The 27998-nt window shown below is 40.9% G+C and overlaps 1 protein-coding gene across 9 annotated transcripts in view; it reads left to right on the top strand.

Moving 5' to 3' along the window:
- mecom (MDS1 and EVI1 complex locus) overlaps nucleotides 1–27998 on the top strand; it is a 169461-nt gene that overhangs the window by 119423 nt on the left and 22040 nt on the right. For 8 of the 9 annotated variants that reach the window (XM_058079539.1, XM_058079545.1, XM_058079544.1 and 5 more), the window contains exon 3: nucleotides 23297–23431. In XM_058079539.1, the coding sequence (XP_057935522.1) occupies nucleotides 23297–23431 (135 nt within the window). Of the gene's footprint in view, nucleotides 1–21783; nucleotides 22418–23296; nucleotides 23432–27998 lie in introns of those variants that run through there. The other variant, XM_058079546.1, reaches the window with a different exon arrangement.

Genomic DNA, 27998 nt, shown 5'->3' with positions numbered 1-27998 from the left:
ATTCCGGTTCAAGAGCTCCATGACTAAATGGTGCATACCTAACCTCTTTTGAACTGCAACCCAATAGAGGCGTCCCTAAATTGTAATATCCAGTTTACTGACAAGATCTACTTTCAGATAAGGTTGCATGCAGCTTTTGGTTTTTGGTCCAGAGTGTTGGTTGGAAACGATGGTAATAATAACAACATGCATTAAGCTAAGTTTTACGGAAAAGTATTCGGAAATATGAATAAAAATATAAGGTATTAATTTGGCATCCACACAGAGCACAAACGTGTACAAATCCACAATCTACCTTCCATTGACGTAAACTCCCCATGAACTTAAAGACACACAAAGCAATCACATTTTCCCTATCTACCTTCTTTTTGCGTCTTTTATCTGTGATAAGTTATTGTTTAAGTTTGTGGAATGTACACAATGAATGAAACATGAATGATCTATTTGCCCAAAGGCACTTCATTCTTTGTATTCTTCTCCTTGGCATGAGAGCCCGAATACTACACAAAATACTTTTGTGGCAGATAGATAGATGTGTAAAAAGATGATGAAAGAGAGAAAAATCCTGTGACAATATTTGAAAGTGATTCACATTCTATTGGCTTTGGGGCCTTGACTTGACTTGCTTTCATCAACACGACGAAGTGTACGTTACTTAAAAAAGAGAGCGATGATACTGTACGTTCAATCAGTCTTTCATTGGGAATAAACAGCAATGCAACAGAGAACAATGACTGAATGAGTAAATGGACTGGATGGATGGTAAGATCCGGAAAATCATGGAATTACGGGGTTTTAAAAACGATTAGATCTCACAACCTATGTTGCATATAAAAAAAGTAGACTTATTGTAAGGTTATGTGTGAAATTAGCAAAAAAATAAATAAGATTAGGCGGCTTCTAGCATGGCTGGTCGGACAGGTTGTTTGGTAAACAGACGATTCCTTGGGACTTTAACCACTTCACCTGCATCCACACTTGGATTTTTCCACTGATTCAATTCTAACATACAAACCTGGATCTGGTTCCCGGGTCCCCCATTGTGGGTCAAATGCAGAAAGCTGGTAACAGAGCATTGTAGTCTCAGAGTATTCAATCGTTTGGAACTGGACTGTTCAGGTTCTCTTCGGATAGTTTCACCTATTCTATGTTTTGTCTCCTACCTAGATAGGACTAGTCCAGGGGTCAGCAACCCATGGCTCCAGATCCTTATGTGGCTCTTCAGTCTCCCTTTGCAATGCTCAAGTATTTTTTGTAACACAAAATGGGGAAAGGGCGGCACGGCGGGCGAGTGGTTAGCGCAAAGACCTCACAGTTAGGAGACCAGAGTTCAATTCTACCCTCGACCATCTCTGTGTGGAGTTTGCATGTTCTCCCCGTGCATGCGTGGTTTTTCTCCGGGTACTCCGGTTTCCTCCCATATTCCAGCCTAGGTCACTCCAAATTATCCATAGGTATGAATGTGAGTGTGAATGGTTGTTTGTCTATATGTGCCCTGTGATTGGCTGGCGACCAGTCCAGGGTGTACCCCGCCTCTCGCCCGAAGACAGCTGGGATAGGCTCCAGCACCCCCCGCGACCCTCGTGAGGAAAAAGCGGTAGAAAATGAATGAATGAATGAATGAAAATGGGGAAAACAAACATCTAAAAAAAACGGACTTTCTGTAAGACCCTGAATGAATCCTGGCTGAGTTCTGAGGAATGAAGGGAAGCTGGTGTTTGGCTGCCTGTTTAGGTTGGGATGTTACAGGTTTTCCAGGTTTAACGCGGTAAACTAACCATGAATAGAAGACTTCTCGGCTTCTCTGGCTTACATTTACGTTTCACGTGTGGCGAGAAACAACAATTTGTTGTATTCCGCTGTTAAAATTGGTCAAATTAAGATTCAAACTTTCGAAGGTTTATAAGATTCATTCATTCATTTTCTACCGCTTTTCCTCACGAGGGTTGTGGGGGGTGCTGGAGCCTATCACAGCTGTCTTTGGGCGAGAGGCACACGGGGTACACCCTGGACTGGTGGCCAGCCAATCACAGGGCACATATAGACAAACAACCATTCACACTCACATTCATACCTATGGACAATTTGGAGTCGCCAATTAACCTAGCATGTTTTTGGAATGTGGGAGGAAACCGGAGTACCCGGAGAAAACCCACGCATGCAAACTCCACACAGAGATGGGGTGGAATTGAACCCTGGTCTCCTAGCTGTGAGGTCTGCGCGCTAACCATTTGACCGCCGTGCCACCTGGATTATAAGATATTGTTTTTAAAACATGTTTTACGGCTCTTGTCTAGTTTCCTTTAGTGAGCATAAAGTGAGGGGTAAAATGGCTCTTTTGACAGTAAAGGTTGCCGACCCCTGCACGAGTCTGAAAAAAGTCGACAAACTGAACAGTCCTGATGTAATCAATTTAATGATTTGAGAGAGACAATTTCAATCCCCAGAATAACAATTACAAGGCACTCCACCCTAAAATGGCCCCAAACATACACACATATGTTTAACTGGCAAATTTGAAATAGCAAAGTGTTCCTGTTTTGTGTTAATTGGTAAACAAAAAATGCGTGTTGTCAAGGCAAAAAGGCCAAGGCCATGTTCATTGTAGTGGGTGAAAGCAAGTGCCTGTGTGGGAATGAGTGGATTGATGCAGCTGGCAGCACTCCCACTCGTCTTTTGTTGCCTAAAACCATTTGATGCCATTGAAACAAAGCAAGACGGAGAGAACGAGAGAGCAGAGGTGATTGCCAGTGTGAAGGTGCGGAGCGGAGTGATGCAATGCAAGATAGCAGCTGTTTTAAGGGCTCTGTGTGGGTGTGTACAAAAAAAATGATTAACTCCCTTTAATCACATCAACGAGCCAGCGTATTATAACTCTCTGAAAGGCTCCCATCCTTCATTGCTGTTCCTCCTTCGCATCTGCCCATCCTTCCGATCCCTTCTTTCAATTTACCACAAAGTGCAATAGGAGAAGTCAATAGTTGGCAGGGGTGGTGTTGGTGCTATGAAGTGGAGTAGAAGATGTTTTGAAATCTTTGTCACTTCCGCACCTGTGAGTGTAAGGACAGTTTGTAACTCAATCTTCTTCTCTTTGTGTGTCGTCTATTCTTTGGCACTGGATATGAGCGAATTGGGTATTGTGTTTAAGCAGAGGCCGCAAGGACCTTGGAGGAAGGAAGCCAGTAACATCTAACTTTGCATAGCAGTAGCCTGAGAGAGGAGATGAGGGGTGAGTTTCCTTCTCATGGACAGTGCTAATGACGTGTGTATACTTTTTGTTTCACAGGCTCCTCACGAAGGGTTGATTGCAGACACGATTGTGTTGTTGGAAAATGTCTGCAAGGTTATTATTGCACTAAGAACAGTACTCATAAAAGGTCCATCCATCCGGCCAATCGCAGCTGACTTTTGACTGGTCGCCAGCCAATCACAGGGCACATATAGACAAACAACCATTCACACTCACATTCATACCTATGGACAATTTGGAGTTGCTAATTAACCTTTAAAATTAACCAAAATTAACTTGACTTTGATTGCATAATTGTGTTGACAACATTTTTATGTTGGAAGTTCTTCCTGACACAATAGGAAGCAGAACTGGAGATAGCAGAGATAAGGATGCTGAGGTTCTCATTGGGAGCGACCAGGATGGATAGGATCAGGAAGGAGTACATCAGACGGACATTACATGTTAAAGGCTGTTTTTTTGGAGTGTAAGAGGAAACCCACGCATGGGGAGAACATGCAAATGCAACATGCAGATCCCAAACAGAGATTCAGACTCTTTTTTAGTTAATTTTAATTGTTTAATTTTATGTTTTTTAGGTGTTATTTATGAATATTATCTCGGTCATTAGGCATCATGCTATGTAATATTAATACATGTTACATTGATGAAACACCGCTTAGCTTAGCTTACCTTAGTTTAGCTTATTTTAGCTTAGCTTAGCTTAGCTTAGCTTAGCTTAGCTTAGCTTAGCTTAGCTTAGCTTAGCTTAAGTGCGTTTAGTCAGCCGTGAGTGCCGGCCGTCCTATAGTGTGTGCATTAGTGTTGTAAGAAACAATAATAGGAGTTTAAATGTGACTATAGGGATGTTATTTCATGTCTATAGGGCTCTAATATTAAAATAACACAATACATCAGTTGCTGGTCTCGGCATGTTAGCTCAAGTCATAAAGTGTAAAAATGTCAAATTAAACATTATTATTATTACATAATAACACAAAAATGTTTTATTCTAATTCTTTGCATAACACGCCTGTGGAGTTCATTAATCCTTCCTGAGCTGACGTCATGCGTGACAGCAGTTGATTTTTTTGCGTGACTATGCATATTCACAATGAGTCCAAATTTAAATGGATTTAAGGTCTGTTGCAGCTCACACAGAATGAAAGCAGAGATATGATATGAGATATGAACACCAGCATGGCTCATGAATAATATTTTCATTCTCTATCGTTGTCTGGGTTATACAGTCTGCGTTTCAGGGCCCATGTCTCAGCATTACTCAGTTTAAATGGGGGGGGTGAATTAGTCAGTGCGGGAATATCCGAAGCGACAGATATGCTTGTCCCCATGTATCCTATTAGGAAGACTCCTGTTTATAATTATAACTGGCTGTAACGATAACACAATGTGACCGGCAACACAATGGTATGACTGCTGCTTGAAAGGTGGTTAGGTTGAGTGATGAGGGCCAAAAATAAGCTTGAGCAGTAAAGGATGAGAAAGAATAAGAGGGAACAGACTATTGGATATTGTTCCCTTTTTCCAAGGACATTCACACAGTGTCACAGAGGAAGACGAACGGGGGGGGGGGTCAAGCAAAGATAACATAAACGCATGAGTTTTTATACACAAATAACAGCCATAAATCAAATTTCCATGTTGTTTTCTTCATCCAAATATGCATGACTTTAGCGAGCACGTCTGCCAAAGTCCTCATTGTGTTTCTTCACCGGGTTCGAGAAGCTACTGAGAAGCATCCAGGACCACAAGTCTGCTCTTTAAACCTATTTTACTTCTACTCCACACTCTATCTGTCTTGCTCACCCCAGCATGACCCAAACATGTGGACAGTGAATTCACTGTGTTTTCTGGACATACAGAGACGATATGGAGGCTCCAAACCAAACCTCAGCCATGCCAGGCCTAAGGAGGAAGGAGGGGCCCCCTTTTTGAGGAAATCATCATAGAATCCAAATAACAGGGCCGTCTCCGCCTGGGGCCCACTGTCAGACCAATGATCGATGATGGAAGTCTCAGATGCCTGCCTCGACTGGCCGGTGGTGAACAAAGAGGGGCAAATATAGAGACAGAGGAGGGGGTCATCCCTGCCATGGTTGGAATGACAGACTGCAACACAGAGGGATGGAGTCAACCGAGTGAAGGAAGGAGGGATGCAATGCAACCCCCAGGTTGTTGATTGCTAGTCTCTTCTTTGATTCGAAAAGCAGACATGTCGTGCTGTTTTATTTCGTCTGTAACTCGTCCAAAAATTGCCGGCGTTGAGACAGCACTACATTTTAGTGATTGCAGCTCCCACAGCTATGGCCGCAGGAATTCAGGCTCGCCTCTTTCCTCGACGCGCCTCTCCCAGTCAGGTCTTCTCCTCACCTCTCCTAGATATGTCTCTGCAGCTCTCGTTCCAGTAGAAATGACCTATTATTTATCTGGGAAAAAACTTGGTGGTCTCCTGTTTAACTCCAACACTTTCACTTCTGCTCATCTTTAACCCTTAGATGCATAAGTGGGTCAAAAATGACCCGGTCAGGTTGTTTTCTTGAAATATCTTCATAATGAATTTTTTTTATCATTTCATATTCCAGGTATTCCTCAAAAAACATGTTTTTGATTTAATGCCATTCACATTTTTAACTTAACTTTTATACATTTTAAGATTTTTTTCTTTTTGTGTTACTACCCCAACCTTCCATAAGTGGGTCAAAAATTACCCGGTCAGGTTGTTTTCTTGAAATATCTTCATAATGAAACATTTTTATCATTTCATATTCCAGGTATTCCTCAAAAAACATGTTTTTGATATATTGCCATTCAAATTTTTAACTTACCTTTTATAGATTTTAAGAAATTTTAGTTTTTGCGTTACTACCCCAACCTTCCATAAGTGGGTCAAAAATGACCCGGTCAGGTTGTTTTCTTGAAATATCTTCATAATGAAAATTTTGTATCATTTCATATTCCAGGTATTCCTCAAAAAACATGTTTTTGATTTAATGCCATTCACATTTAAAAAAATTTAAATTTTCAAATTTTAACTTACCTTTAATACATTTTAAGAAATTTTAGTTTATGTGTTACTACCCCAACCTTCTATAAGTGGGTCAAAAATGACCCGATCAGGTTGTTTTTTTTTTTAAATATCTTCATAATGAAAAAAATTTAGCATTTCATATTCCAGGTATTCCTCAAAAAACATGTTTTTTATATAATGCCATTCAAATTTTTAACTTACCTTTTATAAATTTTAAGAAATTTTTGTTTTTGTGTTAGTACACAAGTGGGTCACAAATGATCCGCATGCATTTTCTATGGAATCCAATAGGAACCACTGATTCTTATCAACTCGGGAATAAATTAACCACTTATGGAAGAGTGTAGGGTCGTGCCTCCTGGATTCAGGATTGCTGATCCCACTTGGAATTTACAACACCGGACGTCATAGAGTCCCAGCTGAAAGGAATAAAAAAAAGGATGTAAGCTAATATCTGTTTTGCGTTTGAAGAGCCAATTTGCAGTCCGCAGTTCTGAAAACAAGCCAACAGAGATGATGTCTTCTATGCAGCCAGCATGGCTTCCTTTCCCTCTCCTGTCACTGACCGTGTGAATGGTTGTCTCTTCACGTGCCCTCTGGTTGACAGTGACTGGTCTAAGATGTGAATTAGCTGGGATAGGCTCCAGCTCTATAAGCTCTGTGCAACCGTGAACAGAATAAGCATCTACAATTACTTCCATACAAAACATGTTTTTTTAATTGCTTTATCAAGTCTTAAGCAGCAATTAACAGGTTAATGTAGTTGTTGCCAATTTTTCTTTTGCTTCTCTAACTGCTGTGACAACCATTCCTTTGCACTTTTAGTCGTCAGAAATCCTAAAATTAAGACTTATTATTCAAAAGACACAAGAAAGACGTTTCATGACTTTATGTTGATGTCAGTCAGCGGAATTATTTTTTTCTGCTGTTTCCTCTTTTGTTTGATTGTTTTTCTATCTTTGCTTTTTCCATGAAAGAGAGAAAAAAGCTGTTCCCACTAATGTGCATCATTCATGCGTTAAAAATCAGAAAAACAAAAGACATTGTTAAGTGTATCATGTAATAAAAGAACGTTATTGAAATACTTTTTGAGGCAGACAAATAGTCGTTTTCATTGTCGGGCTTTTTTCAAGTCCTTGACAAACAAGCACTTATTATTGTCTCCTTCTTCATGACCGTCAACCTAAGCTGACTGAAATCTACTTGAAGCTTAAGTAGATACTGTGTCTTTTCTTCTCTGCAAGTGGACTGTCTTATTCCCAATTGAGATGGTCCTCGGTTTAAGCTGTTCCATGTTACGTTGTTTTATGTCTACATATGTGCTCCCATAAATGAATTAAAGCATAAAAAACAGGACTCGCTCCAGAAACAGTACACAAAGTCTTCCATATTGGCCTTGGCCTCTTGTGACCATCGTTAAGGATAGAAATCATATTGTAGTGTTTACCTGGACATGACGAAAGTAAGGATGACAAAAACCATGCCAAAACAGCATAAGCAAACTCAAAATATCACATTCACAGACAGTCGGAAATCACAAAACTCTTAAGCACTACAGTATACAGTGGTGTAAAAAAAGTGGACCACCTTTCCCTGCAATCTCAGTTCTTGTGAACGCATCATAAAAATACATTTTTCCAACCAGAAGGCTATGGTAATGGTAATGGTAACCCACCTGTCGGCCATTTTTAATAGCTGGGTGTTGGGGCCGAGAATCAAACCCGTGCAGTCTGCACAAATGGCCATTACGGCACCAAAAGTTGGGACACTATTGACAGATTTTGGTAATGGTAATGGTTTTATTTCATTTGAACATGCATCATATTACAATTGAGTGCATCCCATAATCAGTTCACAGTTCCACATGTCCAAAAGGAGTAGGAAGAAGCAAAGCTTATTAAATCCTACCCCTCCATCTGGTACTTTTACAATCAGTAACTGTTACATTTGTTCACTTCCTGCTTTCCATAATACAGTTTAAGGTTTTTGGGTTTTTTTTGGTTTTTTGTTTTGTTTTGTTTTTTTAATAATGTACCTCGTACCGAAGTAGGAGGTGATATGAGCATCCAATGCCATAATGGGTACCATAGTAAGTGTCAATATAGTGATATATATAGCACATCATGACTGGTTCAAGACTCTTCATCCTTGTATTTGGAAATCATGGAATTCAACTTGAATCTTCATTTTGAACCTGATCTGATACTTTTACAGTAACTGTTACATTTGTTCACTTCCTGCTTTCCTAATATAGTTAATTTTTTTGTTTTTTTTAATTTTAATTTTAATTTTTTTTTCACATACATAGGAGGTGATATGAGCATCCAATGCCATAATGGGTACCAAAGTAAGTGTCAATATAGTGATATATATAGCACATCATGACTGGTTCAAGACTCTTCATCCTTGTATTTAGCAAACATCAACTGCTTGTATTGTTTCTTGAATTGGCTCATCGTTGTGCATTGTTTGAGTTCCTTACTCAATCCATTCGTAAAGGTAAATGCTTCAACACAGAGAAACAATTCATCCCTCATAATATCATCACATATGGATTTTAAAAAAAATGCATGAATCCGAATGACTCATCATTGTTATGTACATAAAGTTATATAAATCCTTCATTTGTCTTTTTAGCCTATTGTTCACACCCTCTGAAGTGCCACTTTAGGGACTTCAGCTTTAATTGTCCTCTGGAGGGGTGACCAGTGCAGCCAATAAAGACAGCTGCTTTCCTCGCCATGTTCTTGACAAAGATTTCAATCAGCAGCGCTCTGTTCTTGCCAGTAAGCATTTATATTGCAGCCAGAGACGTCACGGCGATGCTCTTTTTTTTTTTCTCATATGTCTTCTTTTTGCATCTTTAAGAGACACAAGGGGATTTTAGAATAAACTTTTACGACACTATGAGACACTCAGAGCGTGACGAGTGGTGTATGCTTTAAATGCGAAACTCATGGTTGGAAACAACCTTCTCCCAGTGTATGGTTGCAGTGGGGGTCGTTGGATTATGCCGTGTACAGATGTCTCGATGTGGAGTTTACTATGTTTTACAATGTCAATTCATTTTTCTCCAAAGTCCAGACATAGCCAATTAATGGGCAGGAAATGACTCAGGTCCCCGCTGCAAGTGAGGATGATGTCTAGAGGAAATGACCATGAATGACCACCCGAGAAAGAAGAATGACTGGTCCAGGAGTGTGTGTATATGATTCTATCCCAGTGTGATATGTTACCCTCGGTAATGTGATATCGGTCCGTGTAATCGTGAATAATGAAGCGTTTTATGAGAGCGACTAAGATAAATATAGGTTTCTTGCAATGTACTAACAGACATGGCTCAAAAAATGGGATAAAGTACCATAAACACACTTTGCACATATTACAGAATACACTTTTTATCTGAGTTTATTCAATCATGAATAATGACAATGGATTTAAACGTGGAAAGATGGACTTTACATCATACAGCATCGTTGTGGACAAAGTCGGGCTGACAATTTTCCGTTTTTTGAAGTAGAATTGTAAGACAGGCCGGACACCACAGGTATGAAAATATATTTGCAATGCTGGGACTGGAAAAATACTCACTTTGCCTGGCTTGTTGCATTGATTGTATCTGTGTGTAGTCTATACATTGGACCCTGTTACGGCAATGTCCTGCTTTGATGGGTTCTGTTGCGGATCTACTGTTTCAACAGTTTTGCAGGATCTCTGCGCTTGTGTTTTGCATTCGAAACAATATATTTTTGTGTGCATAACACAAGTCACAGTTATTGTATGGAATAACTACACAATATGGAAAAACTACATTTGAAACACTTCTATGCTAGGACTACGTTAAAAAGCCATAGCATTTCAGTATGTGGAATCAAACTATGGAATGGATTGTGTAAGGAACTCAAACAATGCACAACGATGAGCCAATTCAAGAAACAATACAAGCAGTTGATGTTTGCTAAATACAAGGATGAAGAGTCTTGAACCAGTCATGATGTGCTATATATATCACTATATTGACACTTGCTATGGTACCCATTATGGCATTGGATGCTCATATCACCTCCTACTTCGGTACGAGGTACATTATTACAAACCAAAAAAAAAAAAAAAAAACCTTAAACAAAAAAAAAACCTTAAACTGTATTATGGAAAGCAGGAAGTGAACAAATGTAACAGTTACTGATTGTAAAAGTACCAGATGGAGGGGTAGGATTTAATAAGCTTTGCTTCTTCCTACTCCTTTTGGACATGTGGAACTGTGAACTGATTATGGGATGCACTCAATTGTAATCTGATGCATGTTCAAATGAAATAAAAACATTACCATTACAATTGGAGGATAACCTGTTGTGGCCACCCCTGACTATGCATTTGTAGTTTTTTTTTTCATTCTTTGAAATTAATATTTGTCTCATTGTCTTTTCATACTTGATATTGGTTGTTTAGCCTTGAAATGGGAATTCCATTCCCATTGTTAATGAATGATTATTTCCTCATTGACGGCTTGGTCCGCCATCAGCAATGCAGGTGGGCAGGAATACTGATGAGATATGCTTGTACGTTTCTGCAAAAGCATGAGCATGTTTTGTGTTTTTTTTTTTTATTCCTAATGGCGGTCAAATCATTTGGTCTGCTGCTTAAGAACAAAACAAACTCCCCCCGGGCAAAGCTACCTTTAGCCAGGAGGGTGAAGGAGAAACTGCATAGCGTGTTGGTCCCTCTAAGCATCACTCCTCCACACTATTTTACAGGAGGGTCAATGTAGTTAACTAGTGGCAGACGTTCATATGGGTTGTACTGCAACTTCAAACAGAAAACATTATGGCCGTGCACGCTCACAGGATATTGCACTGTAAGGCCACCCGAACAAGGGTACGTTAGAGAGAGGAGGCTTTGTATCAAGGCCATTAGAGCCCTAAACCAATACTAATGAAGCTGTTTCCTGTACAAAAAACGAGCGGCTCGAGGGAAACCGGGTCTACATTTTAATAACGCCTCCTCCAATCCCAGTTAAGACGCTGGATTTCTTTTTTTTTTTTTAATTCTAAGTACTGAGCTTGTGACTAGCGGTCCCAAGCAGAACCTCCCTCGGAAAAGTTAATTACGCATGATTAATGGAGCGTTTTCCTTGCAATGATATCTGTGACAGCACAAAGCTGTCGTAAGGCTTGTCAGGCCCAATTCGAGCTGAATAAGTATTTATGTGATCGCATGTGATGGGCCTCCTCTCAGCAGAACCAGCCCTCATCAATCAAGCCCTGCTGCACGCAGTAGTGGGAAATTGGTCTATCAGCGCGGCTGCCTCCCCCCCCCCAACCCCAAAACTGCCACCACCACCACCACCTCAGCCGCCTCCCTCCCTCCCCATTCAATCAGGCCCGGGGCTACAATGCTTCTTTAGCTCTTACTTCTGACCAACGCAGAGGTCACGGGGGGGGGAGCCAGAGCCGAACCCATCCATTACAGCTCTTGTTTCTCTCAGTGGCAGCCGGACGGCGGGATTCTATTAAGAGCTCCGTCTATTCAGCACTGAGATTACACCAGGGCCCTCTCTCGGGGCACACCTCGCCACCAGCCCCCGAGCCCTCACCAAGGCCCGGTACCTAGCCTTGGGGTCTTACAACACCCCCCCACCCTTACAACGGTTGTTGTGTTGTTTTTCTGGAGTCACAATGACAACACCGAGAAAGATCTAAAGAGAGAAAGGAGCTAGGAGAGGAATCAAAGCGGACAGTTGAACCTGGTTTTTTGGGACTTGGACACCTACCCTGTCCACTTGAGCCATTGAGCCTCTGCCACTGCAACAGCCTGCATGAATTAACACTCACATTCCCAGCGTAGAACATGAAACATCTTAGCACCTGGCAAAGTGAATTGAACCATCTCCGCTATTTTATAAACACACTTCCACGACTAACATCACAGTCACGACTGCCGCAATTATGCAATAAACAAAATCCCGACACCACATCAAACTGCCACTGCCTGCGAGCTTTAAGAAGCTCGTTTGTCTCCGGCCCCGCCTGAAAAGACTCTTCATTTACTACCACACAAGAGTGAGAAAGGAGGGGAGTGCTGCCAGGGTCGTGCCCCCGCTTGGACAGATGGGGGGTCTTCCCGTCAAGGAGGAGGAGAGAGACAGGGCTTCTGTCAAACAAACAGAAATTTAAGACATTTCCTTCTATCGGGATGTCCTCTTTGTGTACATACTCTCTTGAGCTTGATTATGAACAACCCGTCTGGCGTATAAACAAAAGCATTCATCAGGGATAGAGAGGTGAGGGTGTGAAGAAGGTAGAACGTTCTCTCCTCCAAGTCGTTTCTTTTGTCATTTCTTTGTATAAAAGAGAGGAAAAAAGGTGGAAGGGAAGAAGTATTGGCCTTGGCTCTCGTGACCATCAATAAGGATAGAAATCACATTGTAGTGTTTACCTGGAAATGGTAATGATGACAAAAACCATGCCAAAACAACATCAGCAAACTCAACATATCACATTCACAGACATTCACAGTCGGAAAACACTGCAGTATACAGTGGTGTAAAAAAATTGACCATCTGTTTTTCCAACCAGAAGGCTATGGTAATGGTAATGGTTTTATTTAATTTGAACATGCATCAGATTACAATTGAGTGCATCCCATAATCAGTTCACAGTTCCACATGTCCAAAAGGAGTAGGAAGAAGCAAAGCTTATTAAGTCCTGCCCCTCCATCTGGTACTTTTACAATCACTAACTGTTACATTTGTTCACTTCCTGCTTTCCATAATTTTTTTGATATTTTTTGAATTTGTTTGAATTTTTTGGAATTTTTTAAAAAAAAACTTTTTATTTTTTTTTTATTTTTTTGTCCTGTACAGAAGTCGGAGGTGATATGGCCATCCAATGCCATAATGTGTACCATAGTAAGTGTCAATATAGTGATATATATAACACATCATGACTGGTTCAAGACTCTTCATCCTTGTATTTAGCAAACATCAACTGCTTGTATTGTTTCTTGAATTGGCTCATCGTTGTGCATTGTTTGATTTCCTTACTCAATCCATTCCATAGTTTGATTCCACATACTGAAATGCTATGGCTAGCATAACGTAGTCCTAGCATATAAGTGTTTCAAATTTTTAGCCTTATGCATTATTTTAGCTGTTTGAAGATGAACTATATCAGCAAGTTGAAGTATTTGTGATTTTAGAAATAAGGAGTTAGTATGTTCTCTGTAGGCGGCATTATGAATTATCCTTACTGACCTTTTTTGCAGTACATTTAGCCAGTGAAGATTGCTTTTATAGTTATTAGCCCATATTTCCACACAATAAGTAAGATATGGTAGAACCAGAGAGCAATAAAGAGTGTGGAGTGATTTCTGATTGAGAACAAATTTTGCTTTGTTCAATATTGAAATATTTCTGGCCACCTTATGTTGTATATTTGTAATATGAGGTTCCCAGTTCATATTTTCATATTATTATTATTATTATTATTATTATTATTATTATTATTATTATTATTATTATTATTATTATTATTATTATTATTATTATTATTATTATTATTATTATTATTATTATTATTATTATTATTATTATTATTATTATTATTAATATTATTATTATTATTATTATTATTATTATTATTATTATTGTTATAATATGATTGTTGTATTGTTATTGAAACTAAAGTTGTTCAAGTCCAATGAAAAGTTTGAAAAAAAGTTTTTGGTTACCCAAAACTGGAAAATAATTTTACAGAATTGTACAAAAGGGTCAACGATGCTGTTCTGCAGAAATGGAGGTTGATCAAACCTTTGCAACTGGTGTACTATATCATACAGGTGTTCCAAGTTCTGGAGTACTTAGTACTTTGGTGAGGCTGATTTTGTATCAAAATATATTATAATAAAAATAAAGACATTCTATGTAAAAGGTATGTCGCATGTAGTCACATGACATTTTCATACGATTCGACTGCAAGGTTGATAGTGGAATCAGACTCCTCCAGTTCGAATAGTGGAATTAAATAAGAGATCCACTCATTTCACAAGGTTAATGTGTGAATGTACAAATAACAAGACACTATGCCTGACTTTAAGGTCAGGGTGGGGCACCAACAGTGGTTCGGTCTTGCAGTGTTTTGTTGCTCGGTTTGGAATTGGCCGTCTGAGCACCAGTTAACAGGATCGGAATGCTTCTTCAGGGGGCAGCGTAATCAGCAGCAACTTCCTCTGATTCAGAAACCATAAGCTTTGCTCGCTGCCTCTTTTGTTTTGGCAGACCTGCGCTGACAGCAGGGAGGAAGCGGCCATCCGACGGTCAAACATGTTGAACCAGGATAAACCAGACATGGAGAGAAAGGAGCTTGACAAACTTGGATGTGACTAATGTGTCTGCGTGCTGACGTGTGCTCGTCTCTTGGTCTCTGGTCTTCACTCGTGGACCATTCCTGAGTGAGAGGTTGTTTGAGGGATACTCACTAGCTGCTGCTATGCTGGGTCGGTCATCTCCAGCTGCACGCCTGAGACGTTTGTCTTTGTTAAATGTTGTGTGACAATGAGATTTTCCAAAGTGCCACCTAGATAAAGAAGTGCATTGAGAGAGAGAGGGTAGGGGGAGTGAGAGGGAGAAGGAGGGGGACTCCGATAAGAGCTGAGATGGTCTGGTCATAGTCCAGCGGCTCTTCATCTGTGCCTCAGCTCTAGATATATCTGCTCACACGCACACACTCCTTCATCGCTTTTGTCTTCTCACACACACAAATGTACAATTGCACCCACTCATCATACTGTACACACACACACACATACCTCCATTCCATCACCACGATCCTCCATCGATCCTCTAAGCTCACAGGACCCCCACCAGACACCTGCAAGTGATTGATCCCCAAATCAGTTTCACACAACACCGGCGCAGTAAAAGCCATAACAACCCATCATAAAAGTTGATTTATCTCCAGCAAGCCCTCAACCACACTGTTAGAATATTAACCCAAAAGTGTATGACACCTGAATGATTGGTCTGGAATTGAATAAACTCCACGAGCGTTGACGCACGTGTCTGATGGGTCCAGTTCGGCCTGACTCTTGAAATGTCCCATGTAATAATCCAGTATGTCAGTAAGTCGTTTAACTTCAGCAGGTTTGCATTTATGCATCTGACTGTATCATGAAGTATCATTTTCAACAATGTTGTATTTTGCTATTGAAATTACAGTTTACATAAAAAATAATACACATTTCCATTTTCAAATGCAATAATTATTCGGAACATAATCAACATAAATGGTATATTATCTTTACATGCTTCACATACTGTAGGGATGGGTCTAATAATCAGTTGACTAATCCATGCTGGCCTCCACGAAGCAGCAGAACATCCATACCATCACATTGAAGATTATATTATAATAAACAATTCATGTCAAGTCAAGTCAAGTCAAGTTTATTTATATAGCCCTTAATCACAAAAGAGCCTCAAAGGGCTTAACAAGCAGGCACTCTGACCTATAAATGTTGTTAAAATGTTGTATTCTCATGTTAAACGATGCCAAAATAACAAGGTGTGTGCATTTGGAAGTAAACCCTGAAAAAAGTGTGTGAGGGCTCTGAACGTTCAGTTTCAGAGACTTTTTCCCAACACCGACTTACTGTGACATCACAGTGAGCCGGACTTCCTTATATGGGCATGTCTGGGTAGCTGTACGAGTCGAGTGGACCAATCACAGCGAGCTGTACAAGCACAATTACAGTGGAGTGCCCGGAGGCGGGTGGTGGGTAGAATAAATAAAAAAATACAACTGGAATGGGGGGGCGGCACGGTGATCTAGTGGTTAGCGCACAGACCTCATAGCTAGGAGACCAGGGTTCAATTCCACCCTCGGCCATCTCTGTGTGGAGTTTGCATGCATGGGTTTTCTCCGGGTTCTCCGGTTTCCTCCCACATTCCAAAAACATGCTCCAAATTGTCCATAGGTATGAATGTGAGTGTGAATGGTTGTTTGTCTATATGTGCCCTGTCCAGGGTGTACCCCGCCTCTCGCCCAAAGACAGCTGGGATAGGCTCCAGCACCCCCGCGACCCTCGTGAGGAAAAAGCGGTAGAAAATGAATGAATGAACTGGAATAGGTGCAGATCCTGGAAGATCTAGAAAGCTTTCTGTGCGGATTATCATGTGTAGAGCTAGCTACTCAAGGAGTTCACGACTCAATACAAAGCACCAAAAATTAGCTAAAAAGTCGCCTTTAAGTTTTGACAGGGTGCATCTATTTTAGACTTTACGGTACTGGTTGATGAGCTTGGGAATAACAGTGTGTTTATTGGGATATAGACATAAGTATAACTTACAAAGTATAGTAATAAATATTACATATTAAATGAGATGCATAAACAACATAGTCAAGAGATGAAATTGAGACTGGACTATTATCATTTTTGTCCACTGCTCTGTTCTTGTGGTCGAGATTTAAAATGTGTTGATCTTGGTGTTAGCAACATTTGCACAGCCCAGCGGTGCTCCAGGTTAAATATAACCCCAGCTTAACTCGGGGACCACTTTGATGCTACTGAAAGTCAGTGAAGCCTTTAATGGGAGTCAGTCCGTGTCCCCGTATGACTGGCACTGATTTGTTGTTTTCTCAGGTAATTCTGACTTTAATCATCACCCTCTTACACTCAGCTTGTGACCCGAGCTGGCTAACAGAGCTTGTGTGGTGCTGCGGTCTCACAATTGTGTTTTTATATGTTCACGATCTGTTTTTCACTTACATTCTTTCACACATTCTCAGGTTGCCTATTGCCCACATGGAAATGGCTGGAAAAGAATACCTATTAGTCTCTTATTAGATTGTTCTACCTTATTCCCTTCAAGTCTTCCTGGCTCGGAAAACAGTGCAGAACCACCAAAAAAATTCATTCATTCATTCATTTTCATTGGACTGGTGGCCAGCCAATCACAGGGCACATATAGACAAACAACCATTCACACTCACATTCATACTTATGTACACTATAGAGTCGCCAATTCATTCATTCATTCATTTTCTACCGCTTTTTCCTCACGAGGGTCGCGGGGGTGCTGGAGCCTATCCCAGCTGTCTTGGGGCGAGAGGCGGGGTACACCCTGGACTGGACTGGACTGGACCCAAACAACCATTCACACAGAGATGGCCAAAGGTGGAATTGAATCCCTGGTCTCCTAGCTGTGAGGTCTGCGTGCTAACCACTCGACCGCCGTGCTGCAGAGTCGCCAATTAACCTTTACAATTAACCAAAACTAACTTGAGTTTTATTGCATAATTGTGTTGGCAACATTTTTATGTCGGATGTCCTTCCTGACACAATAGGAAGCAGAACTGGAGGTAGAAGAGATAAGGATGCTGAGGTTCTCATTTGGGAGTGACCAGGATGGATAGGATCAGGAAGGAGTACATCAGAGGGATATTACATGTTAGAGGCTGTTAGTTTTTTGGAGTGTAAGAGGAAACCCACGCATGGGGAAAACATGCAAATGCAACACAGAGATCCCAAACAGGGATTCAGACTCAGCTCTTTCAGATCTCTTGATTGCCATCGTGTTGCCCTCATAAAAGATCAATTTAGTTAATTTGATGTTTTTTTATGTTTTTGGAATGTGGGAGGAAACCGGGGCGGCACGGTGTTCGAGTGGTTAGCGCGCAGACCTCACAGCTAGGAGACCAGGGTTCAATTCCACCCTCGGCCATCTCTGTGTGGAGTTTGCATGTTCTCCCCGTGCATGCGTGGGTTTTCTCTGAGTACTCCGGTTTCCTCCCACATTCCAAAAACATGCTAGGTTAATTAGCGACTCCAAATTGTCCATAGGTATGAATGTGAGTGTGAATGGTTGTTTGTCTATATGTGCCCTGTGATTGGCTGGCCACCAGTCCAGAGTGTACCCCGCCTATCGCCCAAAGACAGCTGGGATAGGCTCCGTGACCCTCATGAGGAGAGAATTCCACACAGAGATGGCCGAGGGTGGGATTGAACTCGGATCTCCTAGCTGTGAGGTCTGCGCGCTAACCACTCATCCACCGTGCAGCCCTACCAAAAAAATTTGATTTTTATATCTTTTAAAATGATTCTTATATACAGTTTCACTGACTTTTATAAATGAGATATTACTTCTTAATTTCTCATTTTCATGTTTTAAAACAACGACAAGGAAACGGACATGTCGGCCAATCTGCTCTCACGTGGAACTGTCAAAGGCAAAACAAACAGTGTGAACACAAAATATCCAGGTGCTAATTCAGCAAACATGCCAGGCCTGTTTCTTGTAGGCTAGAGAATTTGTCAGAAAATCATCCCTCTTGCTCTTTCTGCCGGAATGCCTGACTGACCCCCGGCAAATGAAAATAATCCACAGTAATTAGAAGTGGGCTGGTCTGGTCCTGAGAGCCCCCGGGAGGCCGGGTAAACATGGCGGAGGGGCCAGTGGAAGGGGAGGGGGGGGTGAGCTGACCTTGTCCACATAAAGCAGTGATTTATGAAGTGCAGGGCACAGCAGCAGGGCTTCTGTCTTCTCCCGCAGAACCAAATTACTGAGGTGGAGATTAACACACCGCTCACGACAGGCCTACTTCCAGGCCCAAGGAAACTTTTTATTTACATTTTCCTCTTTCATTTCCTCTGCTGTGTCTTAATGCTAATTGGTGTGTATGGGCACTGGCTCTATGTGGACATAAAGCAGCAAGGTTATTGTTGCAACGGAGCTTTTTTTTGGTGGAAGAAAAAGTTGTTGGGTCTTAAGCAGTGACAAGTCAATACGCTGCTTTTCTTCCCCGTATCTCCAGGAGGTCTTCCCAATGAATAGAAGAAGTATTTTATGTGGATTTGGCCGCAATGTTGAATTCTCCTCTTTTACTCGTGGCACCCCTCCTATGCTGGAATGCACTGCACGGGCCTACATGCGGCCTCTCGGCTGCACAGCACAGAGCTCTCTGGCTGGAGTCAATTTGCAGCCCTCACGGGAATCCCTCTCTTCTCTCCCATTATAGCTGACAAGGATCCAGACCTCAGCAGCGAAAATCCAAATTGCTTGCATCAAAAACATAAAAAGCATGTCATTCATGAAGCTTCTCGTCAATTCGATCCAAATATGAAGTCCTTTGAACATAAAGATTGTGTTGTTGAACTCCTAAAACAAACAAGAAGCCTCAAGGAAAATAAACAAAGCGCCTTTAAAGTATTTCACAGCACTTAAACACTAAATATTATCTGAACACTTAAGAGTTGCTTAAATAGGTATGAAACGCTGTGTTGTATAGCTTGCAATGAATATAGCCTCAAGCTTGCATGTGTTGAGTTTGTAATGTTGATAAACAGCTTTTCCACTACGGGAAAATCATCACAGCAGAGGCGAAGAATAAATCCGATAAAATAGATCCGCTTAATCTCTGCACATCACAAGTCTTTAAGATTCAAATAAATATAAATTAGACATATGCCTTATAAATCTGTCCGGGTTTATTAACAAACTGTTTTTAAGACCATAGCATCCATCTTTACAGGGTAGATTAAAAAGCTTTATTGTGGTACATTCAGGCTCATAGCCTCCAAGTCACAAAAAACAGACTTATTGGAATTTACTCCACATTCAAAATGACTTCTAACCAACATATCATCGTTGTAATAAGACGTACAGTTCAGAAATACAACGCACAAGGATGATTTCATGCAATTTGTTGAGTTTTATAGTCCTTTCAATGGTTCAAGTGTGTGTAAAATGTTATTATCCTATCACATGCTGCATTCAGGGCCATTGAAGCTCACTTCAGTGCAGCACGTCATCTCCTGGCTGGGGAGAGAAGTGCAGCACGTCCCATTGTGGTAGACTTGCCACACTGTTACCCCTGTCGCCCACCCCCCTTCTACCACAAAGCTGGGGTGTGCATCTTTCCTTTTTCATATATATAAGAGGCTCAGAATGCTTGGGTAAAAAAAAAAAAAAAAAAAAACCTGAAGAGGCTGTGAAGCCTTCTCAGATTACTTGTATTTAATAAACAATGCATCATAAAACAAATCCCTCATCCTGACAGGAAGAAAATAGAACAGCTCATTCGGTTTGAGCTTTCCCCAATTTATGGCTAAATTAAAAAGGCTTCCAACAATGGACAAGTCGGGGAGGAGGCAGGAAATCAATGACCGGGTGGACCAGGGTCTTTGCTCGGTTCTCATGGAGCACAAAACGATGGGAATCGGTGGCAAGGTCCTGCCTTATTTACACATGATTTTTTCCTGTCCTTCCTGCACATTTGCTGCGCGATTTGGCAAAACAATGGCTATTATCTGGGATGGAAGGTCAATGTCACAGAGTTGAGGCGTTATCCATCATCATCTGCAGCCCTCCTCCGCTTTATGAGCTGCCTAATAAACTCTGCTGAACATTTGCATTCTGTTTTTTTTTTTTTTAATTGTTGCGCTGCAGAACTTAGTTTCACATAGTTTGTTCTTAATCGGATTGATTTGTGTGAACAAAACTTTGTGTAACAGATAAAAAAGCATATGTTTGTAATACCTAATAATATATCTCATTAATAATTCAGGGCGGCACGGCGGTCCAGTGGTTTGCGCGCCGACCTCACAGCTAGGAGACCAGGGTTCAATTCCACCCTCGGCCAACTCTGTGTGGAGTTTGCATGTTCTCCCCCCCGTGCAAACGGTTTCCTCCCACATTCCAAAAACATGCTAGGTTAATTGGCGACTCCAAATTGTCCATAGGTATGAATGTGAGTGTGAATGGTTGTTTGTCTATATGTGCCCTGTGATTGGCTGGCCACCAGTCCAGGGTGTACCCCGCCTCTCGCCCAAAGACAGCTGGGATAGGCTCCAGCACCCCCGCGACCCTTGTGAGGAAAAGCGGTAGAAAATGAATGAATTAATTAATTAATAATTCATGTTTAGAACAAGCCAGGGCCCAATAAAGATGAGCTGTGGGATGAAAATGGCCCCCAGACTGCACTTTGGAGACCGGTTTCACAGTGTGAAGTAAATCTATAGAATATAAGAGTTGAAAAAAACTTAACCTATATTAAGAAAGCAGGAAGTGAACAAATGTAACAGTTACTGATTGTAAAAGTACCAGATGGAGGGGTAGGATTTAATAAGCTTTGCTTCTTCCTACTCCTTTTGGATATGTGGAACTGGGAATTATTATTATTATTATGGGATGCACTCAATTGTAATCTGATGCATGTTCAAATGAAATGAAACCATTACCATTACAATTACAAGTACTTGTCAAAGATATTATTGGTGATACTCACCTGTATATAATCACTTAAAAACACTCATGAAGATGTGAGATGTGAGGATGTGAACAATACCCCCCCCCCCCTTTGATGCTTCTGTTGGTTCATGAAAGTGTGCTGGCCCGGTTCATCTCTTTAGAAGCCCCTTCTCGACCTCCCTCTGACCCCGCTCAACCTCTCCAACCCAGACCTCCCCTCCACCCCCGCGTCACTTTTACATTTTTATTGCGGAGAGGAGTCGCTTCCGTCCGGGGAGAAGTCGCTTCAAACACCGGCAGTGAGAATGGATGTCGCTTTACGCGTAAACTCACACAAAGCAGGTGGTGCGTAAAATAAGAAGCGAGCTTTTTTTTCCGATCGTCACACTTGTCATAGGATTTGATACATCCCGAACATCACAAGAAGAAGAGGAGGAGGAGGAGGGGGTGTGTGTCTGTCCGGGACACCTGCGGGTGCGTCAAGACAGGAGGGGTGACAAGAGAGGAGCTCACAGTGAAAAAGTTGCAAAGCAAGTTGATGCATCCGCCGGGGGGATTTGCACAACCAGCTCGTCTGCGAGTGGGACATTGAGAAAGGACATGTACCAGTCACATGTGTCCGTGAAGGCAACGCAGTGATGGCGGGATAGGAGTTGCGAGACGACGCGGCGTGGGGCGGACAGTCAAGTGTGAGCTCACCGGAGAGGAATCCACTCATTCTGTGCGCTACTTTAAAAAAAAAAACAACAACAAATAACTTGGACTACGCATCGCAACCGAAAGTGGTGCGTTCAATAAAAAAAGATAGCGGTTGTTTTGGGTTTTTTTTTAAGCGGAGTTTTTACTACTTTTACCACCGAACTCGGTATCCCAGAGGAAGGACGCGCAGGCAACGGTAAGAAGAAATCAACTTTATGAATTAAAACGTGTATATTTTTTAAAAAACGTTCGCTCATTTTGACTGTAATGACGAGACGATACTCGCTTAATAAAATACGAGTCGAACAAAAGGATTCACTCAACCTTAGTAATTAATTGCGACTGTTATTTTTGTTGTTGTTATTTTTATTATTATAATTATTAATATTATTTCAATCGCTTCATAATTCAACCATGTGTGGATTTAATTCCTGCTGGGAGACAGACAACATATTACGCTTAAAAATATGAACTCCTAAAAATAATGTCACCATATTTTTTCATTAATTCCAAGAATTGTTTTAAATCAAACAATGCATTTTTTTCGAAATGATGCGTTCACGCCTTTTTTTTGTCACAGGCCTAATCGTTGTTATACGTGTCCTGAAATTTGTCCTTCACTAAAAAAACGGTATAATCTACACATTTTTTTTATCCTGCTGCAGAAATAAAGAAACTCCAATTAGCTAGTGTGTTTTTCTCACATTATTATGACCTGTTTGTCACATTTATACGCCATAATAATATTGAATATATCTTGTTTATATCGCATCATGTTTCACTGAGACCTCACTTCATAAATGTTGCAAAAAAGTATTAAATTTGTCATGTTTTATTTTATTTTATTTCCTTATGAACAAAACATAAGATTTTATGATACAAAACTGTATTATATTCAGTTCATTCATTTTCCTATTGCAGATGTTCCAAATTGCATGTGTTGTGTTTATGTGTGCTTTAGTGACTATACCAACACTGGAGTGTCTCAGTGGGAGGTATAAGTGGTACACAGGGACTTGAACTGTGATACTCATCACAGTCTGATATCTCTTGTCTTCTTTGCTGTCTCTCCCAGATCTTGGACGGGTCAGGCCATGTCAAATTTTGCCTGGATGCCAGCAAGCCAGATATCGGGAGCTGGCTGAAGTACATCCAGTTTGCCTCCACCGCCAATCAGCATAATCTGACAGCGTGCCAGATAGATGATCAGGTACGAGGAGACAATGGCAGAACTTTCGAGTGTTATAATTTAACATAAAAACACACACACACCGAGATTGCAGAAGGCCTTGTTGTATTTTCCTACTCACCAACATGTCTGCTGATGTTGTCCTAAAAGGTGTTGTTGTGATCCATGTCAGATAGTCCCATGTGCGGCTGGCCCACCCTGCTCTCACTTCTCACACACACACACACACATACACACACACACACAATGCAATACACTGCAGACACTCCATGCTATCAGCGTGTGTTTTCATTCTGTAATTGTATGCCGGCTTCTGCCGTGCGAGGACCACAGGGAAGGATCAGAGGCGGCCCGTCGAGATGATGTTTCCCCACACTTTCCTGTCACGCTTGCGATATAAACTCTTAGATATGTCAGGAATGTCACAGTCCTTTGCAGCTCACCTGGTTGTACACTAAAGTTCTCCCATGGGGGGTCGGTTCATCTCTGTAGTCCCAACCATACTCAAGTCTTTTATACAAATCGGATGGCGGGTGAAGGACAGACTAAACTTTGCTTGACACACGTGTGGAGCATCCCGTGGCATGACCCGTGTTAGAAAGAGGAAATTGAACCTCTCAGTGTGGAGTCAATGTACACAGCAATGATATAATGCTGTGGTAGGCCAACTTTTTTTAAGAGTTGTTGGAAAAAGTGACAAAAAGTGGAAAAATCTCTGACCTTAATGGAACTTTCCATCCCCAATGGTACTATAGGCCTTTAGTTCAATATTCTTCATGGACCGATACTTTCATAAGAAGCGATGTGATGTATAAAGTACCTGTGATGTAACTAAACCTCCATAGCACATCTTCTGAAAGGATAAAGATCCCCTTCAAGGTCCAGTCCACGGTCTGTTAAAAGACACAAGGTGTCTAGAATCACTTGGCCTCTCTCTGTTCCGAGCGACAGGCAGACAAACAAGCGGAGAGAGAGAACCGTGTGCGAGGTGTGACTCGCTGTCAACACTGTGGTTCTGCTCCGGTGCCCGTGTAAGACTCCGGCAGGTCTCGGACATGGCTGTGATGAGGTGATTGTTAAGTATTACACACTGTCACAGCATGGCACAATGTGCCGTCTTTAAGCCTTCCGGCCAACATTGGTGTTTTTCAAAACACACTGTAGCGCCTCACAATGCCCGTCTGTATGGTCAAAATGAATAGACTCAAATGTGGGGTGGTCTTGCAAAGGCCCTGTCAGTTTTTTGGTACTCTGGTGCACTGAGGAGGGCTTTTTGTGTTGTGATTTTTATCAGCATCGGTGCACATTCATGTATTTAATACATGTGAAAAGTGCAGGCTGTTGCGTTTGTGTTTGGTGCATCATTGCAAAAACAGAACTGTTCATTCTGGGCCGCAAATTCTAAATTGAACAATAGCTGAGTCCAACAGGTTTTTACAACCACAGAAAAGTGCTGAGTCTGAAACCGCACATAACACACACATGCTCGTACCACCACCAGATTTGAGTGGGTTCCACAAAATGCTCACACTTGCTGCTAAATCTCTTCTAAAACCAATCCGGCGCAAAAATACCTTTAACAGAGATAATTTGCCCGTTTGATTTATATGACGACAATGTCATACAACCTCAGCAACTTCCAGGTGTGTTGGTCATTACGGCTCACTCACAAGCTCCGATTCAGCCCTGCCAGTGTGAAAGTAAAACTGGCCTCCATCCTCTTATTTCTGACCCAGTTCTGTTTACCATAAAACTTTATGACCAATCTCAGGAGGGCGAGTGTGTGAGTGAGGAAGGAATGAGTAAGGAGAGAAGGGAAAAGAGCCTGTTTTGTCTGGTTGGCCAAACTCTTTGGGATTCTTGTCCCACAGTTTCCATTTGGCTCCGGCATATAGCGAATCACATGTAAAAGCATCTTCAGAGAGAAAACAAAGCAGATTACATGACCGGCCACAATATTAGGCACAATGCACTAACCGAGATAATCAACACAATAGATTGAAAGGCGATTTGGAGAAATTAATTGCTAACTTTTTTTTAGTATTTAAATTCGGTAATGGCCTGTCAAGTTAAAATTAGTTGTTTAAATGATTTAACATTCATTTCCGATATAGATTTTCCCACATGGATAACAATATTATTTTTTTTATAATTGTTTCATTGTATCACAGCTTCATCATTCCACACTATGAGAATTCCTAATGATCAATTCATCAAACGCGACTGATTAAATCACAGAAAATATGACCTTGATTTTTATATACTACTCTTTGAACTGTAAAGCGCTGTAAAGAAAGTAAAGAATAAAAGATTATCAATGGATTTTTAATGATTTCAACATGCCGTACTGAAGAAAAAACATTCCACGCCATGTTCTAATCTGTGGGAGGTTACTTTTACAGTAAAAACACAATTAATCACAACAATTAACCAGGCATACTAATTAATCATTATCATTAGCCTTTGACTTAGTGTGAGTTTAGTGTCGGCCTTATTCCCTTGATGTCCCCCATTGGCTAACTGATGCATTAAACCAGGCAGCCGCTTGCATAGAAGCCTCCACGAGCAATGTGTTTTGTCGTTAAGATAATTGGGGCAATTAGCGCTTCAAACCTTCCACTCTCCTCCATGTAGTGCTTGGACTGGGAGGCAAATGGATTATTAGTGTAATTAACAGCATCCAACGTGCCCTGAAAGAACCTTTCATAAGATACAATAGAGGGATATGAATGTTAATCTTGTTTGCTCTGGTGATTCTCACTTAGTCTTGAGTGGGGGCGATTCACAATGAATGGAATGAAGTAATCAATGAGATAAAAGATGAAAATAATAGTTATATTATAGGTATATGTTACTTTTTTGTCAAAAACAACTACATGCATCATTGCAAGCTCTGTGTGATGCTCTTGTATAACTTTTTTTTCTGACCTGAACACATCACCGCTAGTGCAATTCCAACACGATATATATGTCTCCAACTCGTAAACGTAGCTCTTCGTCCATTCTCATTCATACAGTAAACCTCGGATATATCGGACTCGGATATATCGGAAATTCGCTCACAACGGACAGATAAAAAAGAACCGATTTTTTTGTAATGCATTTCCAATAAAAATTCATTGCATATATCGGATTTTTTATAACAGATTTCGCCTATTTCAGACAAAATCTCCAGTCCCGTTCCAATGCATTTCCATTAAATTTCCCTCGCATATATCGGATGGCCGCATCGTGGCGCTCCGATTCGCCGAATCGTGACAGGCCGCTATACGACGTCATTTGCAGCGTTTGCAGCGTTGCCTGCGCGTCCAGGTACATTGGAAAAATAGTCAAGGAAGTGCCTTTTTATAACGGATAAAATCCGATTTACGCATATACCGGATATAAATCCGATATATGCGTAAAACGGACATTTTCCGGTTTACGCATATAACGGATTTCGCTTATATCGGACAAAACCAGTGGGAACAATTGAATCCGATATATCCGAGGTTTACTGTACATCCAAATCCTCATTCTCACCACACGTTGACAGACACTCTGAACATCACGGCTACATTTTTTCATGCATGTATGTATATCTCAAAGTAACTGACTCCTGACTATTCTATCATCCTATTCTAACAATAAACACTTCATTGCTTATAATAACACGGCCAAAATTCTACTATTAGTACAGTGAATAGTGTTTGGCAAAAAGTGCTTTCAACAAAAATATACAGTCTATAATTATGTCCTGTTGTTTATATTTCTGCGAATAAAAATTTTCATATTTCAGACATTGTTTGCAAACGGTGATTAATTAATTAATAAAATACTGATTAATCTTACAATTTTTTTTTCATTATTTGGTTAGGGTTAGGGTTATAGGGGTAATAGGGTAATAAAATTGTGAATTAAATTATTTGATCGAACAATTATCTTGCAAAATTCCTTATCATGATGGCAGCTCTTTATTGCAACATAAAGATTACAATTATTTGAAAGTACTTCCAGTTTGATGATTTCTTTTCTTTGACTGCAGGTTTGGTGTCTTAGTTCAAACAGTTAAAAATGCCTGTGATTTAAGGCCATTCATTCATATTAGGATCTTTTATATAGCAAGAAACAACTGGTGAATTGCATACCTGGCAAATGAGTGTGAGGAGTCAACCAACAGGGTGTAACCAAGGAAAGTGTGACTGCTTTTTACATTGAATCACTAATGGTGTCAAGGTAACCAAGTCATCATGGTCGCTCATCCTCTTGTGGTTTTGATGGGGATAAATTCATCTCCAACGCAGTAATGCATTCCATCAAAAAGCTAATATTATTATTATTAATAGTGACTGGACCGTCGCTGTGAGCTCCACTACTCCAGTTATCTTATCTAAAGAACAACCTGCTAATTTAAGCCACTGTCAGTGTGTGTGTGACCGTGACATATAAGCGATGACCTCCAGATCAAACAGTGCGTCTTCTGTCCTGGAACGAGCCACCGCCGGTTTGTATGTGTGTTCGCTATTTATCTGTGGTGGCCCACTGGGAAGAGGTGGAGCTGTTAGGGGAATTCCTCAAGTGTGCCTGCACATGTGGTGGTGCTTTTACT

Source organism: Doryrhamphus excisus, chromosome 8 (assembly GCF_030265055.1).
Source record: "Doryrhamphus excisus isolate RoL2022-K1 chromosome 8, RoL_Dexc_1.0, whole genome shotgun sequence".
NCBI lineage: Eukaryota > Metazoa > Chordata > Actinopteri > Syngnathiformes > Syngnathidae > Doryrhamphus > Doryrhamphus excisus.
This window is presented reverse-complemented; position numbering and strand designations above follow the sequence as displayed.